General features: G+C 46.6%; 2 protein-coding genes across 3 annotated transcripts; one reads left to right on the forward strand and one right to left on the reverse strand.

Moving 5' to 3' along the window:
• Positions 1–2,482: 2,482 nt before the first annotated feature.
• LOC114062206 (core histone macro-H2A.2) lies at positions 2,483–17,907 on the forward strand. Of its 2 annotated transcripts, none has more exons than XR_003572322.1 (8): positions 2,483–2,751; positions 8,660–8,766; positions 9,998–10,195; positions 11,487–11,597; positions 12,782–12,881; positions 13,718–13,807; positions 15,433–15,545; positions 17,210–17,317. XR_003572322.1 is itself a non-coding variant. In XM_027893379.1 (8 exons), the coding sequence occupies exons 1-8, from the start codon at positions 2,580–2,582 to the stop codon at positions 17,373–17,375; spliced, it is 1,119 nt and encodes a 372-aa protein (XP_027749180.1). In that variant the 5' UTR covers positions 2,483–2,579; the 3' UTR covers positions 17,376–17,907. The 2 variants fall into 2 exon arrangements, 1 of the variants encoding a protein (XP_027749180.1); XM_027893379.1 differs by having other exon boundaries at positions 15,371–15,545; positions 17,210–17,907.
• A 427-nt stretch (positions 17,908–18,334) lies between these two features.
• AIFM2 (apoptosis inducing factor mitochondria associated 2) lies at positions 18,335–23,048 on the reverse strand. Its single transcript, XM_027893383.1, has 8 exons — positions 22,797–23,048; positions 21,812–21,927; positions 20,970–21,089; positions 20,504–20,596; positions 20,123–20,231; positions 19,796–19,948; positions 19,265–19,465; positions 18,335–18,782 (listed from the first exon to the last, which is right to left on the reverse strand). The coding sequence occupies exons 1-8, from the start codon at positions 22,969–22,971 to the stop codon at positions 18,628–18,630; spliced, it is 1,122 nt and encodes a 373-aa protein (XP_027749184.1). The 5' UTR covers positions 22,972–23,048; the 3' UTR covers positions 18,335–18,627.
• Between the last annotated feature and the right edge of the window lie 622 nt (positions 23,049–23,670).

A 23,670-nucleotide genomic window follows, 5' to 3' on the forward strand; every position in this document is an offset into this window, starting at 1 on the left:
TGAGAAGCCCTTGAGGCTTGGCTGTGTCATCAGAAGAGAACAATTAGGGTGGCAGTGCCCAACTTGTAGGTCTTTACCTGTTGGTTGCAGTCCAGGTGAGTGCCCCACCTAAGTGTGGCAGGGCTGAGCTCAGGGGCATCCTCCCAGGTGATGGTGCTGCAGAGGAAACCCAACCCCTGCCTGTGGGGTTCCTTTGTCCAGGTGCAAGGGAGCTGATGTGACTGTGCCATAACTTGGCCTTCTACCAAAAAATGGCCTCCTGTGGGATTCAAGACAAGAAAAGAACACAGTTTTGTCCGTGTCGCCCCTCAGTGTACCCTGGTCCACGTTAAGTTGCAGAGAAGAGAGAGAGAAAGAGACAGCACTAGCGGAGTTTTGAAACCTCTTTTGTATTTACAAACGTATCTCAAAAAGTTCCGCAGTCGTAACCTGCTCTGTCACCTGCAGTGTGTTTGGAAAAATATTTTGGGATGCCAAAAGTTGGCTTGGCAGCAGGGGGATAAAAGTGGCTGAGGCTTGCAGTGAGAGAGAGGGGGAAAATAAAGGAGCAGGCAGGGGTGGAAAGTTCAGTGAGGCAACAGAAGAAACAGCCAGAAGTGAGTAATTAAACATAAATTTATATAATGCTACAGCATGCCCAGGGCAATGTGGTTAGTTCTATACAAATATGTTTGGATTTCCTATCACGGAGATCAAGTACAACCGTGGTGTTTTCTGTGGGTGTAATCTCTGGATGTTTGCCTTCTCCCATTGATTCACAAGCAACTGGGATTTGATACTATGGGATACGAGGGGTGAGCTTAATATGATTTTGATACATGTAGTGTGCTCTGCCAGCACGGCTCTCTGTAGGGATTTCAGTTCTGGACTGAACTCTTGGGTGATGGAATCAGTTCCTGCCCCGCTTGCATACATTTATTAAGTTCCTCCTTAAAATGAGTTACTGTTGCTTGTTTTGCTCAGAAGAGAAGGCTGTTCCAGAAATTGGCTCCTCTGATGGCTAAGACACCGAATTCCCAGCCTACGTTTATTTAGCAGTTTGAGTGTCAGTTACCACGAGTGCAAAGGACACGTTTTAAGGGTTATTGTTTCGAAACTGAAAGTTTATAAAGGGTTTGTCACAAATTGCGATTCCGTCGAGGAAGGGACCTTGGGAGATCACCTCCAATCCCCGGGGCAGATCCAGTGCTGCCCAGTGATTTCCGACATTTATTCTGTAACTGTTTTAAAGTTGTGGGAAGGTTCTGCTGCCTCCCGTCCGACCGAGCCCGGCACTCTGCTCTCCCCCTGCAGCGCAGCCTCTGTAAGAGCCACTGCTGCAGGGAACACTCACTCTCTCCACCTTCACAGCATCCTCTTAAGTCATCTCGAAACTTGTCGTGTCTCCCCCACTCCCCTTTCCACCTTCCCTCTGAGCTCTGTTACCGCCGCTCGTGATTCCAGGCTGGCAGTCAGCAGGGAGCTCGGAGTGGGATGATGAGCAACACCAATTTTGACGTGTCCCTGCCTGATAGGTTTAACTGCTCTAATCTTTCCCAGCTTTTCTTGTCGTGCCCACGTAACGTGTTGCACACGGAATAAAAAAAAAATTGGCCGATACACCGGGACATGCCAGGGTTTTATGGATCCCTGCTGATATTATTGTCCTTGATCCCATGAACGAAACCAGCGTTCGAGCTGGGTTATTGTAGAAGCTGCCTCTTGGCTTTGGCTCTTGTGGATGAGATGGTTTCTGGGAATGCCTGGCTTTGTATGGGACAGGTGACTCTCTTTGTACACGCACTTCATTTTTAATAATCAGGATAAGAACGAAACGGGGATTTCTGTGCCCTTCGTGGGTGAACGTTGGTTGTTCCCAAGGGCTTGCAGTGGTGTCAAGTGAAATGCGTTTTTATTTTTCTGGAAGGCTGTTTGTAATGAAGATTGTGACGAAGTTTAACGATATCACCTAAATTCGTGATTTATTTTTTTCCTCCCCAAATTATCTCCCTCCTTGTGTTTCCTTGTTTCGCTGGGGTGAGTGAATACTGGGAATGAAGTAGCTGTGCCTTCACTGACAGAAATACCACCTGTAGCAGACCTGCTCTTCCCTGGCTTCAGAGGACTAACCAGGCTCCTAATTAGGCCTCCAGGGCAACCGTCAAAAAGGAGTTGAAACCAGGTTTTGTAAACAGAGTTGAAACATCCCCGTTATTTGGCTGAGAACTAGGGGTGTAACTATGACCACCTGCAGCCTTTGGAGTGGAGTGGCAGACTCCGGGGTTTGTCGCCTGTTTGCCCGTAATCTCGTGAAAAGTCAGGAGGAAATGAGGTTTGTTTTCTTTGTTGCTGGTGTTGCTCCCCTGGCAGTGCAGTTCAAAAGCAGAGTTGGAGCAAATATCCCAGTTATCCAACTTTTAATGGATAGGTGTTGAGGGTGGGCTTGGATTTTTTTTTTCCTCCTGGAACAACAACAACAACAACAACAACGCATAAAGATGTTTCTCAAGTGCTGAAACTGTTTGTCTTCTCTTGCAGCTTGTGGGTTTGGAGCAAGGCATTCGGAGTCACCAGGGGGCTGAGAAGCACAAGGCTGCGAGATGTCGGGCCGGAGCGGGAAGAAGAAAATGTCCAAGCTGTCCCGCTCGAGCAGGGCGGGCGTCATCTTCCCCGTGGGGAGGATGATGCGCTACCTGAAGAAAGGGACGTACAAGTACCGGATCGGGGTGGGAGCGCCCGTGTACATGGCAGCTGTCATAGAGTACCTCGCAGGTAAACCAAGAACCTGGGCCTGCCTGCAGCTGCTGAGCACACACACACACACGGGAGCCAGGCACGTCCAAGGGATGGGGCAGGAGCGTGTGGAGCGCTTCTGAAAATCAGGCGCTGCCGGTGCAGCGTTTGCTGAAGCTTGCTGGAAACGCCGAGGAAGTTAATTTGTTTCTTGAAGAGGCTGAGGGTGGAAGTTTTCTCCTAGAGAGGCACCAGCTGGACAGGAAAATAACTGATATTATATTATTACGTTAAGCTTTTGACGCACTGAAATGGGACCGGTGACAGGACATGAGGGAACGCTCTGAAGTTGTGTCAGGGCAGGGTCAGGTTGGATATTAGAGAAAGGTTCTTCCCCCAGAGGATGGTTGGGCACTGAACGGGCTCCCCAAGGCAGTGGGCACAGCACCAAGGCTGACAGAGCTCAGGGAGTGTTTGGATGATCCTCTCAGGGACAGGGTGTGACTCTTGGGGATGGGCCTGTGCAGGGCCAGGAGTTGGACTGGATGATCCTTGTGGGTCCCTTCCAGCTCAGCATAAGTCTGTGATTCTGTGAATAACAGGAGAAAAAAGTAAACCCGCCATGTACATCTTTTCTGCTTTTCAAGTGAGCAAACTGTTTTGCTGGCTGTGTTTCTCCTTGCAGGACAGCGTCAAAAGTGTTATGAAATACAAAGGTTGTTTTTTCTTATTTTAAAAAAGCCTTTTGCTTCGCCTGAGCATGTAAAGAAAGTGCTTCAGGGTTTAAATCTTCCCGAGTTTTCCTTTTCCCTCCTTTCTGAAAACTGAACTCGGAGGAAGGGGCAGGTGTCATGTGGTGACACAATATACTGTGATTCTGTTGTGGTAATATTTCAGAGTGTCCCGTGGTCACATCTGCTCAGTTTCTTATTTAATTATGGAAAACAGCACTTTAGCAAATTGTTAGAACTCGCGGTGCAGAGGGGGATTCTGGTTCAGGTTACTCAGGTGTTACAGATCAAGACTGAGGTGCATTAGAGAATCTGTGAGGAGTCACAGCCTGGGTGAAATGAGTCAAATGGATTGCGTTTCAGGAACACAGTTTATTGCCAAAGTGGCAGGAAGAAGCTTGCATGGAACCTTGGTGTCCATGTAAAGGCATGCCAGGCTTTACGTAAACATTGGTGTCTTTTTTACGCTAGAAAGCCTGTTCTCACAACCAGGCAAGAAAAGCACTATTTTCTTTCAAAGGTGTGGAGAAAATATCGAATCTCGCTATTGAATTTCACTAATTTCACCATTAAAATTAAATTTCTGATGATGCCTAATAGTGCATTATGGAAACTTCTGTGTTTGTGCCGGTCCATTGCAGGACAAGAATCGATTTGTTTGTTTGTTTGTTTGTTTTCTGAGGCTGCTCCTGGAGCTGGAGTGACGAAGTATTGCTTGTGTCGAAGAAATCACACTAACTTTTGTAACATAACGTGCTGCCCTGTGGCTCTGCTGACCCTCTGTCTGGGGAGGAATGTGTCTTTTCTTTTCCCACTCCACACGGATCCAAGGGCGTTCAGAGGAGCTTCTGGGACAAACATTTGGAGATGCCTGTTCTGAACTGTGGCAACTCTTACAAGGTGCAATAATAAATTGTCAGCAGCACATCTGGTGTGTGCAGCATTTCAGTAGTGCAGACTGAGTTATGGTCAGCGCTGTTGACCTATTACCTGAACTAGAACAATGTATGTCTTGGCTCTGCTCCTGGCTAGTAAATGCAGTTTTATTTGGGTCATTAATATTATATGGACAGATTACGTGTGGGCCTACTCTTTGTTTTAGGAAAAAAAAAAAAAAGAATGTGTGGTGAACCAGGCAAGAAAACTGCTAGAGGTGTGTGGGCTGGGAGCCCACATAAATTGTAAAGGAATGCTGTTTTAAGCTGCTTGGTTGAGCAGAGAACCCAACCCTGACTATATTGTAATGGAATGAAGTAACATTTCTGAGCAAACACCTATTGCTCGTGGATAGTGCCCTTTCCAAAACAAAGTTTCTGTGCTCTGTCCAGAGTTTTGTTTGGAAATACTACAAAGATGGAGAGTTCAATTTAAAAAAAAACCAGTGTTGCAACATCCAACCCCGCTGATCCAGTTATTCCTAATACTTTGTGTGAATAAAGTCTTTGGTTTTGGGAAGCCAGTGGAAACAAAATGTGTTTTTCCAAGGCTGTTGTTAAAGGGGGTATTACATGTCAAACTGGTAAATTTTCTTAACAGTTATCATCTGACGCTTCCTGTTACCAATGCCAGTCTTTTCTCATGGACTTGCAGCTAAGGAAAGGGTGGTTACAGGGGATGAAAGGCTGCATGCAGGGGAACTGCTTCAGGCTGAATCTGGGAGGGTGCCAGTAAGGGAGCCTGGCTTTTTAGCTGTTTCACAGAAGCAGGTCAAACCATACATTTTTGTTGTGTTAGGGCATTCATGAGAATTTCTCCTCTAAACCCCTGAGTGCTTCTCTGCATTTGAGCAGAGACGCTTTACAAAAATGCCTTGTATTTAAATCTCTCTATGCTGTTTTATATCCTAGGCTGGAAAACCGTATTGCGAAACTGCAGCTTGGCTCCCATCTAGAAAGTTTTGTTTGCTGGAACAGTGTTGGGCTCCACAGGCTTCAGAGTTAAATCTCTGGAAAATTGGCCTCAGTCCCATTGGATTTACGGAGTTTGCAGCAGACTCATGCTCTGAGGGTGCACGGGGCTGACTGCAGTCACAGTCACCTAAATCAGAAATCAGCTGCGTGTCTCCCACAGTGCACCTTCCCAAAAAGCAGGCAGAGAATGCAGATGCCCCTTGATTAGGAGGCAGAAGTCATGTGAGGGGTGTGCTGGTCAGAGCAACTCGTGGATGATGCCAGTGGAAAGCCATCCCCTCTAAATTAGAGCAGAACACATCACCAGGAAAGGCTTCTTCCTTCACAGAAAGCATCTGGCATAATCTGCCTGCCACAACCTACCCTAAAGGGGAGGTGGAAAACAAGATAAATAGCCTGTATGAAATCTTTCCAGTTTGCTATCAGTAATTCTCATAGACCTTTCTTATCAGTCCAGCTTCACAGAAACAGGCTGAGCTCAGCTGAACAAGTACCTTTGGCCTGGCTAGGAGGCTTTTACTTCACAGACACACCAAATGTGTTGTTCCATCAGCTAAAGGAACCTCTTTTTTTCTGGTATGTCACGGGATGAGGAGATGTAATCCCATTCAGGTCATGGCTTGGCTGCTGCTCCTGTCGGCTGGAAGAGAGTTATACTCTTCCCTGGTCCAAGTGCTTATCAAACAGGAGAAAAGGCTCCTTTAAAGATGCTTTAAAAATGAGTGTTGGGCAGAGCCAAGTGGAGAATTCTGGGCTCTGCTCTGTAGCCCAGCGTTCGATGTGTGCCACAGTCCCTCCAGGAGCTGGTTTGCTTGGGGCCACCTGTGCTGAAGATGTCTGGATTTGAAGCTACACTTCAAACCATCACAGGAGGCATCTCTGCGGGTTTTGAATTTTGAGGAAAGCAAGGTTATTTCAGATTTCGCTTTAATTCTTACCGCCTGCTGCTGAGGAGAGCACATAAAGTAAAACCAGTTTATGGCTGAGAATATCAAGATGCCCAACTCAAAGAGAGCTTGCTGTAGTACAGGCTTTTGTTATAGGATCTATATTCTCAGACTAGTCTTAGAATTTAGGTAACCTCATATGTTAAGATGTTTCTGCTTGAAATGTAAAGCACTTTCTTTTAGGGATCTGTTGTTGTCAGCAGAGGATGTGAAAAGTGAAGCCCCTGGTTTTGATGTGTATTTTGCAAGTGCCATTTTGTGTTATTAAGACTGTGAGTCCCTGCCCTTACCATTAGAAAAACATGCATGTAAACCACCATTAGAAAGAGGTAAGGTAATGATTTACCTATGCAGATGTTTGGCATCCTTTGGTAAGTTGTATATACATATCCCACAATCTGCCAGACATCACCTGTGCCTCGGAGCCCCTTCTTCCCAGTGCCTTGTGGTGGTGGATGGCTGGCATTTGAGTGTTCTGCCTTTTTTGCTCTTGACATTAGGCAGAGGACATTTGGGTGCACCATCACATCAGGATGCTGCTGGCCAAAGGACCCAAACCTGGGGGAGTGGGGTGAGCACACAGGTAGCAGGGTGTGCCTGTTGTTGTTGGCACACCTGAAAGAACTTCAGTTCCCATGCAGGTAAGTATGTGTTGCTTTTTTGGATTCTCCCTCCCCCCCTCCCCCTCCCCCGGTGCAATTTTCCTCTGCTATCAGCAAACATCTGCAAAACCCACTGGAGAAGCCTGGGTCTCTTTTCTTGCTCTCTGCTGGTGTGCACAATGGATGGAATCTGTTCCTGCTGTCTGCTGCTGCCTTAGCTCCACTGGCAGAGGTCTGGGAAGAGGGTCTGAAACTTCCAGCCCCGTGGGGGTGAATAGAGCTGGATTATGCAGAATTTCTTTTCAATCTCTGGTAAAATCCAGGACAGACTCTAGGAAATGCTAGAGCTGAGAGGTTCCTGCCCTGAGTCTTACAATTCACTGTGAATATGCACATAAATTACAAACAAACAAACAAAAAAGGCTTTTACACCTCCAGCATTCATTTAAATGTGTTCCCTGTGTACTGGTGAAAACTGGAAGACAAATATGTACTTTTGTTTTTCTAACTGAGTGAAATTGAAAACTGGTATTTTTCCCAAGAGCCAAGAGCTGAGCCTCATGTTGAAGTCATTTGGATTTTAGCCAGACAGCACTAGATTTTTCATGAAAGTTCTTCCTGTAATAGTTGCAGTTCTTTATTTAGGAGTAAAGGTATCATTAGGACATCGGTAAGATATCAACAGGACACTGATGGGCTGTAATTTTCACACCCCTGTATGAAATGCAAAACACAAACAAGTGCAAACACAAACCCCAAAACCAGAAGACAGGGACACTGCATGCTTTCAAAATGGAACAAAGTGTGAGTATGATTTTTGTGATTATTTGGAGGAGAGGGGGGAAAAAAAAATCCCTGCTTCCTTCCCAGTGTTTCAGGAGAGTTCTTACCTGAGAAAGAACTTCTGAGTAGGGGCCAAGCTGTGTAAGTTAATCAATTCTAATGATTGATGGCTGCAGTCCAAATAAACCTCGAAAGGTGTGCCTGTATTTCCTCCATAACACGTAGGAGAAGCTCGGTGACTTTGGTTGCAGTATAAATGTTGCTGCTAATTTAGAGAAACCACTTTTGAAGTGACCTGACCTCCTATTCCCAGAGATGTGGAAAGAACCTCCTATCAGTATTTCATGCACTGAACCTCTCACGTTGTCTCTGCTTGTGCCTAAGGCAAAACCTCTCGTACCTTGATCTGAAATGAAGCTTCTCACAGATTTTCAGTGCCCTTTTACTCCAGCAGTGCCTGGCTAGCGTGTTGGCTTTGAAAGTATTTCTTCTTTAATGCACCTCAGTCTTCATCTTACCTGGTCCTGAGAATCCTTGCTGTTTGTCAGAGCTGTCTGTGCCAGGTTTGGGGTTTCACTGCATGCTTTGACTGTTCTGTTGTTACGGCGCTACTGCTGAATTTTGGACTGCTGATGTACATTTTTATAGGCTGGATTTTTTTTTTTTTTTTTTTTTTTTGTCTTTTTGAAAGGGAATTCTGACTTGGGACTCGTAAAAGAAATTACGTGAACCAAGCTTAGCATATTTTCTGCTAGCTCTCCTTTAGGGGAATAGTAGGAAGGACAAATTAATTTACCTAAATTTACAAATACATGGAGTGGGGTTTGGTTTCTGCCTTTCCGGGGCGAAGACCCTTTGAATCTGGAAACGTCCCTGAGAAGGTAAATGGATTTTAAGAAGGAATGTAAAGTGTGACTGCAGCGTGTGTCTAAGGTGCATTTTTGTTGCTGATTTGTATCTCGGTGCGTTTGCAGCTGAAATTCTAGAGCTGGCGGGAAACGCGGCGCGGGACAACAAGAAGGGGAGAATTGCCCCCAGACACATCCTCCTGGCAGTTGCAAACGATGAGGAGCTGAATCAGGTACCTGTTCACTTTTTGGCGCAGGAGTCACGTGCTGTGGCATGAGGGGAGGTTGGAAGCAGTTTAGTCTGAGACGTGAACGCGGTTGTCGGAGCAGGAGGCAAGATTGTGCCCTCTTAAATCAAAGCAAACAAAACCAAAGGTTCGGAGATACCTCATCTTAAATCTCACGGACGTAAATTTTGCTCCTTTTTGTAGCCTGTGGGTCCTGTTGAAGTGAGTAGGCTTGATGCTTCATTTTTTAGCTCAGGGACGTCCAACGCTTAAAAAAAAAAAAAAGTGCTGTATGCAAGACCTTTTCCCAAAAAACTGTGTAGAAATGTGTGTTTTCTATTACACTGTCTGTGAGGCCCATCTTGGGTAGGGGTCTGGCTCACTGTGTTGCTGCCTCCCCACCCGTTTGCCCATGAGCTGCGGTTTGCAGTGCCCTGACTCTCAGGATCACGTGTGGGTTCGCTTCTGCCGGACTTGGTGAGTGAGGACAGGAGTCATTAGCATGGGCTGTAAATCGTCCTGTTCAGGGATGCCAAAAAAGGTTCAGTCAGCATCAGAGTATCTCTTCTTGGTAGGCCCCATGCTAAGATGGATGACATCACTCACGCTTTGAATAGTCCTGCACTTAATTTGTCTGCTTTAAATAGTGAAAATGTGGTGCCCGTGAAGTCACGTGTGGCTCTGTTTCTAGTCGAGCAGACTGAAAAGTCAAAGCAGAGGCCAGGAGAGAAGGAAAAGCGTGCTGACACTACCAGCCCTTTCCCAGCTCTGTGGTTCTGGCCAGTGACCTGTGAAGTGGGATCTAGATCCAGTGTTGTCTGTTAGGAATTAGCCAGACGTTGTCCTCCACATAATATCACAGCCCGTTGTTTGTCTCTGCAGAGCAGGTCCTTGGGGCTCTTCCTTGCCTTCCCACTGCACGTTTCCCTGCCAAAGGGGTCTGCATCCAAGTCCTTTGAGCAGGGCTGTGGGACAGTCACTTTTTAAAGCAGCCCACAGGCACTTTTCTTATTTTACCCACGCTCAGTGTTTCTGAGTCACCAAGGACAAGTTTACCCGAGGACCACTGCGCTGGAGGAGACAGGAGTGATTGTACAGAATTCCCAGGATGTGCTGGCTGACTTTGCTGTCACCTGCCAAGTTCCTTGTTATTGGGGGATCTTCCCCCTAACATTTTTTTGGTGGTGCAGGCTGGGAGGATCTGTAATGTGCTTCTCTACACTGCTTCTCCTGGCAGTTGCTGAAAGGTGTGACTATTGCAAGCGGGGGTGTCCTGCCCAGAATTCAGCCCGAGCTTCTGGCCAAGAAACGGGGTGCCAAAGGCAAGTCTGAGACCATCCTTTCCCCTGCTCCCGAGAAGAAGGGGAGGAAATCCATGGTGAACAAAAAGAGTGGGAAGAAGGCAAAGTCTCCCAAAGCCCGGACATCCAAAAAGGTAAGCACGAGGCCACCCTTTCTTGATAACTGTGTAGTCTCTTTACCTCCACACTGGTTGTGTGGCAGTGAACTCTTGCTTTTAAAATAAAAGAAGCTATCTTTTAAAACATTTTATCCTGTGGGGATGTGGTGCCTTCAGCCTTGTGCAGTTACTGGGTTGCTGTCCAGAGGTTTGTCACTGCCCAGAGAACTTGTCCTGACCGTGGTAGGTCAGTGCCATTGTGACAAGCTCTTTGTTCCACGTGTTTCTTAGCTGTGCTGTTGTCGTTGGTTTTTGAAAGAAGAACAAATGAATCCGAACTTGAGCACTGCACCTTCCCTCGTGGTTTTGCCCTTCCTCTGTCACTATCCGAAATGGTTTGATTTGGTAAAGCTGTAACCCAGATCAGTGCTCTTGGTTTGTCATTCCAGAGCATGCACCTTAGAACGCTGCTAAGTTTTGTTTGGGTAGCATTAGGTGATGTTAAGCTTTGACTAAGCTTTTTAAACTTGCATTAATCACGTTTTTCTGGAGGCCCTTTAAGCTTTGATAGAGTTCCATAGCTGAGGATACGCAGAGACAGCTTTTGAAGAGGAAAAGAGGAGTTGCTTAATGGGATGTTTATTTGGATGCCTCTGCGTATTGGTCTCAGCCACCACCTTACTTTGAATTGTGCCCATCACAGTTTGAACATGTTAGGAAGGGTTAGCTTCTTGACATACCTTAAAGCAAATATTGAAAGGTGTGAGGAGATGCTCCTGTGCAGCCCTCTAGGGCTGGTGTGTTTGCTGCTCCTGGAGCTAAGCAGGAGGAAGGATTTATGATTTATTAACTGAGACTTAACAGGTTTGGGGTTTGTTTTTTTTGTTTTTTTGTTTTTTTTTTTTGGATCACAAAGTTGTTTTTTCTTCAGGCTGGGATATTTGACTGGGTTTCTAAGTTACTAAGTCTGATTTAGTATGAGCTCTGCTCTGTTGGCAACAAAAATAAACTAGCACCCACCCACCCATAAATACAACTTTAATTGTTAGTAAAACTACAGATGGGTGTGGGTGCCCTGACTCTGAATGTGACCACAAATGTATACAATACCTCAGATGAACCACTGATGTTTAGCATTATATAAACAGACCTCTGATGTTATATAATCTTTAGGGATTATAAGGCTACAAGTAATGTATTGATCTGAGAAGATGAGACTTATATTAGCTGATTAAATCTATCCATTACTGAATAATGGTATATGTTGATTATTTTTTTTTCCCTTTGAGAGTCCTTGCTTCCTTGCTTTTTTCCTCCCCTCAAATAGAACAAGCAAAAAGACAATGAAAAAGAAGGAGCTTCAAACTCAACATCTGAGGATGGACCTGGGGATGGTTTCACTATCTTGTCCTCCAAGAGCCTTGTGCCAGGACAAAAGGTAATGCAAAGTTAGAATGGATTGGGATCACAGCATTAACAAAAGGATGAGTTTGATCCAACAGCACTGCAAAATCTTCTCCATGCTCTGCCTTAGTGGTCCCAAATTTAAGGCCAAAACTCGCTCTAGTCGTTGGCAAGGTCTCAAAAATACGTCTGCAGATAAAAGATTTCCAAGAACAATGCTGGTCAGCCCCTCTGCAGAGATCCACACTGAGTCATTTCTTGGCCTAAGCAGGACTGGGGCTTTTGTTCGGTTTGGCTCTGTCTGTGTTGTGCTGACATACTGCCAAACCAGGTTTAAACTTCCAGGCTATTTGTTGTTTCTCCGAGAGTATTTCTGGGCCAGGTCCCAGGATCACCCAGAGCTTGCTGGTTTGTGCCAGAAGCCCGGGTGCTCCGTCTGAGAGTGGGCAGTGGGACTCTGCTCTGTCAGTGTTCCAGCTGAGGACATTCCTAACTGCTCCAAATCAGCACGGGCTGTGACATCTTGCCAGGCCAGAGTTACAGAACTGTCCCACCAAAATACATCTCCTTGGTGTTCCATCGACTGTGCCTTCAATTTATTACTTTTTGTTCCCCTGTGCCCTCCAAGAGCAAGAGGGGTTTTTTGCCTTCCCTAATTTTTGAACCCTCTGAATTAAACTGGAGGTTTTCTTACAGATTTAGCCATGGAAATATAATCAATTTTTTTTTTTATTATTTATGCCAGGAATGAGTAATTAATCACTGGGGTTGTGAAGCCTTCATAGATGGGGATAGTGCTCAGCCCATCTTCTCAGCCCCCTTACAGTAGTTCTCTGAGGGCAAGTGCTTCTACAGGAGAAAAACTTTTTAATTTCCTCATTTTTCTCTTTAAACCAAAGCATTTCCAAAATCAGCCCTTTTTTTCTCCAAAGCGTGATGCTAGAACATTGATTTTTTTTTTTTCCCTAGAAGCAACTTCTTCTGGAGCAAACTCCCAAGCTGTGGGCATATCACCAAATAATCGGAGTGGTTGTGCAAATTAATTAATCAAAAGCTGAAAATCAGGATCACACATCCCAAACACAATAAAATAACTGATCTCTGAAAGACTGAATCCAGACATCTTTCATTTCAGTTTTAATTTGTGGTATGAAAAATGCTTTTGCACTCGCGTTGATGTTTTATTTTTTGCCTAATCCCCTCGTTATTATTTTTCAGCTTTCTCTGACACAGAGTGACATCAGCCACATTGGCTCCATGAAAGTAGAAGGCATCGTTCACCCCACAACTGCTGAGATAGACCTCAAGGAGGAAATAGGTGAGGCTCTGCTACAGGCAGAAAAAAACCCACAGATCTAGAGCTGGAACAGTAGCTGGTCTACTGGCTACCTGCTGAGATCCCATCCTGTTTCATCTGAATCTTCCCCAGGCCATAAATATAATTTACAACACGTCTGAAAATCAGACTGACTAGGTATAACAGGCTAATCACTAATTTATCTTTTTTTTTTTTTCCCCTTATGACAAGCAAAGCAGATAATTTGTTGAAGCAAAGGTGTAAATAATCATTAGTGCTGTCTTTTTATGTTTGCCTTTGAAATTTCTCTTACAAAACTTATACATTAATGGCACTTCTAATAGTGCTTTTCATTACAGGATATTAAATAATTTAGAAATACTCACATACTGCTCATGTGAAATCAGGAAATATTATTAGTACAAATATTGAAATTGAAGCAGGAGGAGGGTAAAAAGCTATTAGTCCCTCGCAGAGGGGGGCATAGAATCTAGTGACAGGCATTTGGATCACTGTTTTGTAGTCATCAAGACCTTCACTGGCATCCCAGCTGTGTTTGTTTCAGCCAGCAGGAGTAAGGTTTGCCTGCTGAACAGATTTTGGAGGCTGAAAATCTGAGTCCTAAAAATCCTCACTATTTCAGCCACAAGTCGGAGTAAGATAGCTTTTTTACAGATCTTTATATCAAAGTCATTTCCAGTAATAGCGTAGAGGGCTCTTCAAAACCAATAAAAAAGTGAACCTAATCTGTGTCTAGGCACAGGATAATAAGTGTACAGTGTTCTTTTAAAGAATGCAGAGTTGTTTTTCCACGCTGATACCCCGAAGCCAAGGCCTTTTGCTCTGTGTCCTTGCAGGCAAGGCGTTGGAAAAGGCTGGAGGAAAAGAGTTTTTAGAAACAGTGAAGGAGCTCCGCAAATCTCAAGGACCCTTGGAAGTTGCTGAAGGTAAAAGGGATACTCCAGTCTGCCTTGGACACAGCTCATTTCATATGTTCTTTCCTCCGGACATTCTGGTCTGTTCTGGATTATATATATATGTGTCTTGGCTTGTGTGATGTAAGTGTTTCCTCTTCGGAGCTGCTGCTGATGTGAACAACCTGCTGAGGGGGCAAAAAAGGAAGAATAGGAGACACCTGTGTGCTGTGCACATTGGGCTGAATAATTTCTCTTAGGCGATTTCTGTCTGCAGGAGCCCAAAAACTAATGAAATCTTGTGCTGTCACCTCTGGGCCATCTTTCCTGCCCTGTTTGTACTGATTTTTGGGAGAGCAATTGCTCAGGCACCACAGCTAAATTATCAGGAGAGCTCCCTTCAGGGGTTTAACATATCTGTAGCAGTGAATGGGTTGGGACTTGAGCTTGTGCTTTCCTTTGTGGACAAATTAAACCGATTTATAGGGGTTGAAGGTGGCTGGAAGACAGACGGAGAGAAGTTACAATATGTCTTATTTGGCTTAGTATCTCAGTGATCAAGAAGGTAAATGCTTTAAATAGTCTTGTTTTGGAAATTTCCTAAATGAACAGCCTGGTTTTATAATCTCAAATGACAGGGAAATTTTTAAAGAAGCTAATTTGCTTCACTTTCACATGTAATCAAATTTATTTGCCATAAAATCAAAGTAAACTGCTTTTCTCTGTCAACATCACTGCCTAACTAGGAGATAGACTCCTTTTATGCTATTAAGGCAGCTGGTTGAAATTTAAGTAGCACAGAATTCCTCTGTGCCTGCAGCAGACTTCCTCTGTAATGGTGGACATGTGAATACATCCCAGTTTTTCATCCTTGGGCTAGTTTCATCCTGCACAGCTAATATCAAGATAATTTAACCTGAGATTCCCCAGACCCAGATTTCCAGTAGTTCTGATGGTCACAGTTGCAACAAAAGCAAACTGATGCCATGCTGCGTAGTCTGCAGCTCCTGGAGAAATATTAGGCTCTCTGAAAAATTAATCTTGAGTTTCCTAATTGGGCAGAATTGGTGGGGACCTTCAGCAAGCATCTTTGATTTTCTTGTCCTTATCTGAAATTACCCGGCCGTGAAGTGGGTCTAAATATTACTCCCCAGCACTCTGGAGCTGTAATACGATGATGATGATGATGATGATGATGATGATGATGCAGGATATTTGTGCGAGGCATTCAGCGACAACAGCACTGCAGAAATGCCTGTTGGGGGGATTAGCGCCAGTTGTGTTCAGGGCGAGGTTTCGGGTGCTTTGCATAAAACAAAACCAGAGGCCACGCTGAATGGGAGAGATGAAAAACCATTACCGACTAACTGCGTGCTAACCAAATGAGCCCTGGGTTCTTTGGTCTCCAAAGAAATAACCACTGATCACAAGGGCAGTGGTGAGATTGCGATTGCGGAGCGAGCCCCTGTGGCGCTGCTTTAATTCGTAAAGCGTTTCTTTGGAGAGGTGATGTAATTAAGAAGGTGCACTGGGCTGAGAGGTCAGCGCAGGGCGGTCTCTGTTCGACACTAAATGTTACGTTTCCGTTTGTGTTAGCTGCACTCACTCAGTCTAGCGGCCTAGCAGCAAAGTTTGTCATCCACTGTCACATCCCACAGTGGGGCTCGGACAAGTGTGAAGAGCAGCTCGAGGAGACTGTCAAGAACTGCTTAACAGCGGCAGAAGACAAGAAGCTGAAGTCCGTGGCGTTCCCCCCGTTTCCCAGCGGCAGGTAGGAGCTCTGGCTGCACAAGGAGGGTTCTGTGTCGGGGAGCAGCGGTGGAATTAGCTGTGCTGTGGGCAGAGAGGCGCCCTCTGCTCTGTAACCCTGCCCCTCTGTGTTTTCTATTGCTGGGCACTCATTTTCATTCCTCTGCACCCCCTCGGGTTTTGTGTCCCTTCATCTGGCTGTGGGGAGTCTTATTGAAAGTGCATTTGTACCAGTATCATACTGAGGGCAGGTAACAGGGATGCAACCTGAGGTAGGTAGATGTGGGGCGCTCATTCAAGTCACCCTGGCAATATACATTAAACAGACTAGTCACACAAAATCTGTTTTTTCAGAAGAAAATCAATGTTTCTCAAATGCAGATTTGCTTTAAAAAGGGGACTTATGAAACCAACTGTGAAGCTACACCTTTCTGTCTCAGTAACTATCAAACAAATTGTGCTTGACTAAGAAATCCAAAGTGTTTATCCTTTTTTTCTTTTTTCTTTTTTTTTTTTTTTCCTTTTTGACCTCTTTTTAAACCAACAGTTTGTTGGTCTCTGATCACAAGGGACCTCAGACAAGCCCTGCTAACTGCAGAAGTTGTTCTTTTGTGGTAGAGTTCAAAGACTCATATTTGATTTGAAACGTATCTGCTGCTTTTGATTGTAGTGCCCAAAGAGTAGAGTGCGTAGCACAGTCCAGTTGTGTTGGCCTGACAGTGAGTAAAATGAAAGTAAAACTGTGATTTGATCAGTGCAATCACCCCACATCACTGAATACACAGGAGGTGAAAGTGCCATTTTTGCACAGATACTTTTCAAAGCAAAATAATATTTGTATGGATCGGGACGAAAGAATAAATAGAGGGGAAGTGCAATTTTTAGTGATTTTTCTTTGTTTTTGTATACAGATCTTCTTGTTGATGGTTTTCAGTCAGAGCAAAATGTGATAAAGTTTTTAACGCTCTAATACTAAAGCGCACCTTTCAAAAATGAACCGTAGCTTTTAATGCCAATAAAATAGTTTTGAGACCTCTTGCCTTCTGTGAGCATAGAATTAGAATAATCCAGTCTTGGACCATTAGTCTTGGTGCAGATCCTTCTGTTGCTTTGTTCCACGTCACTCCCTCTGTTGCTCTTACAGTTACTCCTGTTAATAGAAAATAGAGTAAATCTTACCAAGTGGTTTACACTTCATTTATTGAAGGACCTCAAAATTTTCCGAAGGGAAAAAAAAAAAAAAAAAGGCTGAATTCTTCAAATAGGACTTAATGGCTTTGTTTTCGTTTTTAATGACAGAGTGAGGAAGTCAGCTAAGTAGGTGATGTTTTGGGTTTGGGGTTTTTTTGGGTTTTGTTTTTTGGTTTTTTTTCCTGTTTTCAGCTTAAAAAAAAAAAAAAATCATCCTTTGAACTTTCTAGCCTGCCCAGCATGGCATGGAAAAGTTTAATTCTAAGGGGGAGCATTAAAAAAAAAAAAAACACCTTTGTGTGGTTGTAAAAAGGAGAAGCAAATGAAAACAGCAACCGTGCCAGCAAAAGGGGAGTGACACGGCAGCAGGTGAATGTGGCTTATCAAAACCTTGGGGTTTGCTCCTGGGTTTTGCCAGGCTGCAGACTGGCACTGTGTTGGCAGCAGGGCCGGCTGTGACACTCACCTGTCCTCTTCCCTTCCCCTCCCGCACAGAAACTGCTTCCCAAAACAGACGGCGGCCCAGGTGACTCTCAGGGCTATTTCCACCCATTTTGACGGCACCAGCTCCTCCTCCTTGAAGAACATTTACTTCCTGCTCTTCGACAGTGAAAGCATCGGCATCTACGTGCAAGAAATGGCCAAGCTAGACGCCAAGTAGCAGTGGCAGCCAAATGAAACTTTATTTTTCAACAAACTTGAGTAGCATTAAAAGCATTAGAGGTGGGTTTTATTTTTTCAGTGTGACGAGGAGGGGGAGTGGTAGTAGTGTGATGTGTTGTGACTTGATGAAGAGCTGTGACTAGAGATGAGAGGGGTTTAGTCCGATTTCCTCATGCTGTCAGCATCCCCTAGCCATTTTGATCACCTTAAGCAATTGAGTTACCATCTGTTTTCGGGAGTTTAGTGTCCCTTGGTACTTTAGTTTAGGAGTTTTTAAAGAGTAACCTCATTTTAGATTTGTAGTGATTTCTCCACACACACACCACTTTAAAGAAAGCTCTTAAAAATGTTCTGCTCCCTTTTCCCCTCCCTTGAGGGTAGATGGTAAACTGCCTTCAGCCTGCAGAGAGAGGGGAAAAGGATTTTAGAAGTGATGCATGAGAAGCTTCTGTTTTGCTTTTAACTCACAATTACCTCTGTAATTACTGAGAATATTTCATGGTGATTTTGTTTGTTTTATAAGAAAAAAAAAAAAGATGTGTCAAGAGTGGTTATTGTCATAAATCCTAATTTTGTTCTGGGAATTTATCACCTTTAAAAAAAAAAAAAAAAAAGAAAAAGAAAGCAGCATCAGCTCTAATTAAGTTTCTCGCTGTATCACAACAACGGCTTTTCTGGCTGAGGTGTAGTGCTGTAAGTGATATGATCAAAGCGGCTGTGGTCATTTTGACACAAAGCTGCATTATATGTTCTGTGGAATCCCAGGATTACCTTAGCTCCTCCCAGGTTTTAAGCAGGCTTTTCCCTGGCAGCACTGAGAACCATTCTCCCTGCATGCTGCAGATCTGCAAGAGGCAGGTACCTTTTTAGAAGAGCAAGAACAGAGGAAGCCAGGGGAAAAAAAAAAAAAAAAACAACAAAAAAAAACGCACATAACAAATAAAACACGGAGATTCCGAAAACCGCAGTGTTTATTGTTACAAATCGAGGTAAGCCAAGCTTCTTGCTCAAAGATATCTCAGCAGGGGAGTAAAAGAGACATTCCTTCCCCAGTTTTTTTCATGGGAACTTCAGTGCAGTTTGTGTGGGAGATGCTTCCTTCCCCTTTAGAGCAAGGCAGGGCACTCTGTTAACGTGGCACAGGTGGTCAAGGAGGTACTGCAGGGGAAAGCATCAGCCAGTCCAAGCAGCAGGAGTGCACCTCACCCTCCAGTGGCTGTTTTCCTTGCTGGCTTGTCCCTGGCGCCCTCCTAAGAGGGCATTGTCTGTCCCATCGTCTTCCAGCTCTTGGAGACGAACAGGTCCCGGCTCTTGGCAATGGTCACCAAGAGACGGCCCACGTAGTACCCGTTCACCTGGCCCACGCCGTCATTCCTGCCCATGGACAGCAGGAATGTCAGTGACCCTGGAAAGAAGATGTAGAGGCTTAAGTTAAGCAACTGCTGCCCAGATTCCCCTCTGCATCCACGAGGAACAGGTCTCGACACAGCTGTGGTAAGTGTTTGCATCACTGCTTTATGAACGAGACCCATCGCCCAGCTAGACTTTTGAGACTGTATTGTTCAGTCTGTTTGTTGTACAGCTGAAAGGGGGGAAAGGCAAGCCATCTCCTTGTTCAAACAAGTGAGATGAATAGCAGAGTCCCACCAGTAGATTTATCAGGAAGACATTAGTGAAGAAAGGACATATTGTGTCACTAGACTGGCACAGGTAATAGGCAGCTACAGTCTTTGGCGGGGACTAAGATGAATCCTGAGCTATCAGCTGACATAGTCAGCCCCAGCCGTGATCAATGTCCTCTAATAAGTGTCCTATGCAAGTTGAACAGCTGTTCCCTGCAGAAAAGCAGCCCAACACCTAAGGCCAGGAGCTAGGAGATGACCTTACCTGGCTCGTAGGTTTTAAGAGGCTTCTGTGTGAGGCTGTTGATGATGTTTGTCACCACGATGTCGGCGTGGAGCCCAGCATGGTAGGCCATCTTGGGCTCTTTAAGATCTGCACAGTCCCCAATGGCGTAGATGTTCTCGTAGCCTTCCACCTGGAGGTGCTTGTTAACTTTCAGAGCACCATTACTTGCCATTTTGTCACCTGTTTTTGCCAAACAGCGGGTTTTTATAAGCAGCTTTGTGTTGCTGCTTGTGACCCAAGACCCCAAAACGCTGATGATGTGATTGACACAAAGTGAGGAGCTGGATCTTCACCCTCTCTTTTTGTGCATCAGGGAAGAGGTGCTTTTTGCCTTGCTGGGGTTAATCACTGCAGTCTCATGCAGCGCATCATCCTTTGATATTTCGGTAGAATAACCCCTGCAGGTTGTACACAGTTCATTCCTCACCTCACACCCCTCAAGCACAAGGCACTGAAGAGCTGTGCTGGTTCCCCCACCCAGTGTTTTGTTGTTTTTTTTTCCCCACTTACCAAATGCAGCAGCGTACGCTGAAGAGTTAATCTTTATCCCCGTGCACAGCACCACCATGTCAACAACCACCTCGGTGCCCTTTTCTGTCCTCACCACCATGTCCTTCTGGAACTGGTTTACCGTGAGGTTTTCCACATCCCTGACCCTTTCACCTGTTACAACAGAGAGCCCTGGGTCACAAACCTTTGCCAGGCTGCCGTTTCCAGCTAGCCCAGAGAAACAGGAATTCAAGGCAGCCACACTCTGTCAGAAAGAGGACATCAGGAGACGCTTTGCCTAACAGAAGAGCAGCTCAAAGGTCCCCAGAGGCATTGTTAAGTACGTACTCAGCAGGAGCCGCACTCCTTTCCTGAGGAGAATCTCCTTGACCACTTGACGGACACTGGCGAGCAGCTCCACATCAGCCAGGGCGGGTTTGGAGTGCAACAGGATGACCTGTTGGGGGACAACAGCAAATGAGGACACAGGAGTGGGACAGGACTCACTGCCCTGCCATGTGGGAGCAGCTGTAGCTGGCTTCCCTCTCCCTGCAAGGAGAGCGAACCAAGGAGAGAGTCTTTTAGTGCCAGTCATTGCTGGTGGCAGGCCATGGGGTGCTCTCAGTAACTCCTGATGTGCAGTCATCTTGGATACCTCCAGCAGCACCATCACAGAACAGTCTCAGATAACAGGACTGAAGTTGATTGGAACAGAGATGCTCCTCCTACCTCTTTGGCTGGGTACTCCGTTTTTATCTCAGCAGCCATCTCAGCTCCAGCAGAACCACCTCCCACTACCAGGATGCGCTCAGATTTCTCAACCTTGAAGAAGGAACTCATGTTACAATAGAACTGCAAAACGTCTGATACCTTCAGCCACTCCAAGGACGTTCTGAGGCACACCACAGGCCCAACAGCAACAAACCACTTAGTTCATTAAGAGGAAACAAAAAGCGAGAACCCCGCGCTCTCTTCCTGCCTACACTGTGACACTGTTGAGCGTTTCAGGTTTCCCCTTGTGCAGAATGCCAGACAGGCCTTGATAAGCTCCTTGTCCTGGCCTGTCCCTACAGGCATTTTATTGTGGCCTCTTGTTCTGGGGCACAGATGGCTGCGGATATCCACAGCGGCTCCTGGGACAGGGAGGCCGAGCAAAGGCAGGCAGCACCTCCTAGGAAATAAGTTGATTCCTCACCTCTTTAACCATGTCTTCGTAGGTCTGGATGGCGCTTTCCATGTCAATGACTTTGTTGAACTTCCCGGGGAATGGCCCATCACTGCCTGTTGCAAGAATGAGATGGGAGTAGTGAAGCTCCTGGGAGGGAAGAAAGTGGAATGGGATGTTAGACCTCTTGGAAACGGAGCCTGGGACACAGTGGTTGCCTCCTAGGTACTAGTCATTCATTCCCTCTTCTGGGAATGACTCATGCCCCTTCCTGGCAACTAGGAAAGTGCTTGTCACTGTCAGGAAGTGACTTTAGAAGGAGACCTGGCCCAGGTGACACCAAGTAACTGCCGCTCTCAGGGTCTGAGAGAAGCACCATTCAGGTGAGCTGGGAGCTTTAAAGAAATTACCGTAAGTTTACAGGGTAAACTTAAGTTTATTTTATACTTTATGTTTAACTTATGTGTTATTTATGCTGGACACTGACAGCTGGCTCCAGAGCATAGCATCCCTCCTTCACCCTCTTCTGAACAGAGGTGAGATGCTCTGGCTGGAAAGAGTGACTGGAGCTGCTGCCCTTGTCTCTTCCTGCAGTTAAATAAGGGTCTGAGCTCCAGGGTTAACTGTTGAGCTCTAAATCCAGCTCTAAGAATAAAAGCTCGTCTGAGCAGGAGATGGGATGGGGTATTTACTGCACACCCACATCCCACAGAGCTCTAGGCCACTCAGCTTGGCTGGAAGGGACGGTGCCGTGCAGGGAATGATGGGGGCTGTTGCCCAGCTCCTCAGGATGGTGAAAACACCCTGCTGAAGGCTGACTCTCTGCACTAGCAGGTGATCCCATAAGGCTGCCAGGTCATCGCAACACCCACCTCACCATCACTGAGCAGGACTTGTTGCCTCCCGGGGTCTATGCCCACAACCTTGCCTTGTCGGAAGCTGTCCCCAAAGGTGATGGAGTAGGAGATGAAAGTCTTCTTGGCAAATCCTGTGGTAAGAGGAGACAGCAGAGAAGAGCTCTTCCTCTGTGGAGGCTAACAAACCCCTCTTCCCTTCTGCCCTCACGCCATCCTTGCTCAGACCACAGCACAGCATATACCTGGGACCTTGGGCTATGCTGTGCGTTATCTATCTCTGCCCAGCAATGAGCTTTAGGAAGGACCTTTGCCTCCTGGTGATAAGATCAGCTCCTCGGGTAATGCCCTTTCTTTGTCTCTGCTCCCCATATCTCCTATACTGGTTTGCCGGTAAGTGCTTCTGTGGTCTCAGGAATTCCAGGCTGGGCGTCAGAGGCTTTTTTTCACGTTATCTGCCTCTCAGAGCAAGCTTTTACTATCCTTTTGATGCTTGTTCCCAGCCTTGAACATGAGATTTTCCCCCTAAATCCCCAGTGGCTGGAGTAATGGGGTTAGCCCAGCCTCCCAAGTGAGATTCCAGACAAGCCTTAGCATCTCTCCGACAGGATTTTATCATCCAGGGCCTCACTGCTAAAGCTGCTCGACATCTCCGGGGCCAGATACAGAGAGTGATTCATTCAGCCTTTCCAGCTGCTGCTGCTGCTGTTTTTAGCTTAGTCACCCACTAAACTCTTGAAATAAACACAAAGGGATAGTCCGAGTAGTTTTTGCCCAGTTTTTCCCGGCGGATCCGCAATTAACTTAACACAGACGTGCGGACCTCCCGGAGCCAAGTACTTGTTTTCCAGAGGGAAAACGAGCCTCTCAGCACGGCGGGGGCGGTGAGGAGGCAGTGCGAGCGCCCCGTTCCCCGCCGCTCCCGGGTTAACCGGGCAGCCCCCCGGCGGCACAGGGGGAGCTGCCGCGGGGGCGGGGGGTCCGGGGTGGGCCGAGCCCTTACCGCTCTCCACGGCGGCCCGGAGCGCGGCCACGTTGTGATGGAAAGCATCCCTCGCGTCCACCAGCACGAAGGGCACGGCCCAGGACTTGAGCAGGCTGGCGGCCGCCGTGCCCCCGAAGCCGCCCCCGACCACCACCACCCGCACGGAGTCGTCCAGGGACAGGCGGGACCCCATGGCAGGGCAGGGAAGGGCAGGGCAGCGCCGGGCTCCGCGGGAGCCGAGGGCAGGGGCTGTCCCGGGGGGAGCACAGCCTTCCCGGGCGGGGCTGCGGGGCGGAGCCGGGCTCCCGGGAAGCTGAGTCCAGCCTCCAGACGTCGGCTCAGCCCCGGGGAAGCGCCTGCCGGGTGAGTGCCGGAGAGAGGAGCGCTTCGCCTTCCACCTGCCCCAAGTGCCCTCCCCCACGCGAGAAGGGGGGGGAGAAGGGATCTTACGAACCGAGGGCTGTGTTTGTTCTTGAATTCACAAGTCTGCAGGCCCGGGTGAATAACGCGGCAGAGGGTGTCCCACTCCATCAGGAAAAAATAACCCCCTGGAGAGGGGGATGATGATCACAGAATCGCCGAATCAATTAGGTGGGAAAAGACCTGTGCGATCACTGAGTCCAGCCTGTGACTGAGCAGAAGCATGTCAGCTAAACCATGGCACTGAGTGCCACGTCCAGCCTTTCCTTAAGCGCCTTCAGGGGCGCTGATTCCACCACCTCCCTGGGCAGCCCCTTCCAGTGTCTAATCACTCTTTCTGTGAAGAAATTCCTCCTGATGTCCAACCTAAACACAGAAAACAGATGTGTCTGCTCCGAGTGGAGCAGGAGAGAGGGCTGTGCGAGGGGGAGAGAGGGGAGATCACAGAATCACAAAACAGTTTTGGTCGGAA

The sequence above is a fragment of the Empidonax traillii genome, unplaced genomic scaffold (assembly GCF_003031625.1).
Source record: "Empidonax traillii isolate 1590-97213 ecotype Southwest subspecies unplaced genomic scaffold, ASM303162v1 scaffold387:size635111, whole genome shotgun sequence".
In the NCBI taxonomy this organism is placed as follows: domain Eukaryota; kingdom Metazoa; phylum Chordata; class Aves; order Passeriformes; family Tyrannidae; genus Empidonax; species Empidonax traillii.

Coding starts and splice junctions, on each gene's coding strand:
- AIFM2 (XM_027893383.1), bottom strand. CDS start 22,971: ATGGGGTCCCGCCTGTCCCTGGACGACTCCGTGCGGGTGGTGGTGGTC. Junction 21,090..21,811: donor TCCTGCTCAGTGATGGTGAG/GTGGGTGTTGCG, acceptor CTTCCCTCCCAG/GAGCTTCACTACTCCCATCT. Junction 19,466..19,795: donor AGCGTACGCTGCTGCATTTG/GTAAGTGGGGAA, acceptor TGGCAAAAACAG/GTGACAAAATGGCAAGTAAT.
- LOC114062206 (XM_027893379.1), top strand. CDS start 2,580: ATGTCGGGCCGGAGCGGGAAGAAGAAAATGTCCAAGCTGTCCCGCTCG. Junction 12,882..13,717: donor AGACCTCAAGGAGGAAATAG/GTGAGGCTCTGC, acceptor GTGTCCTTGCAG/GCAAGGCGTTGGAAAAGGCT. Junction 15,546..17,209: donor CCCCCGTTTCCCAGCGGCAG/GTAGGAGCTCTG, acceptor CCTCCCGCACAG/AAACTGCTTCCCAAAACAGA.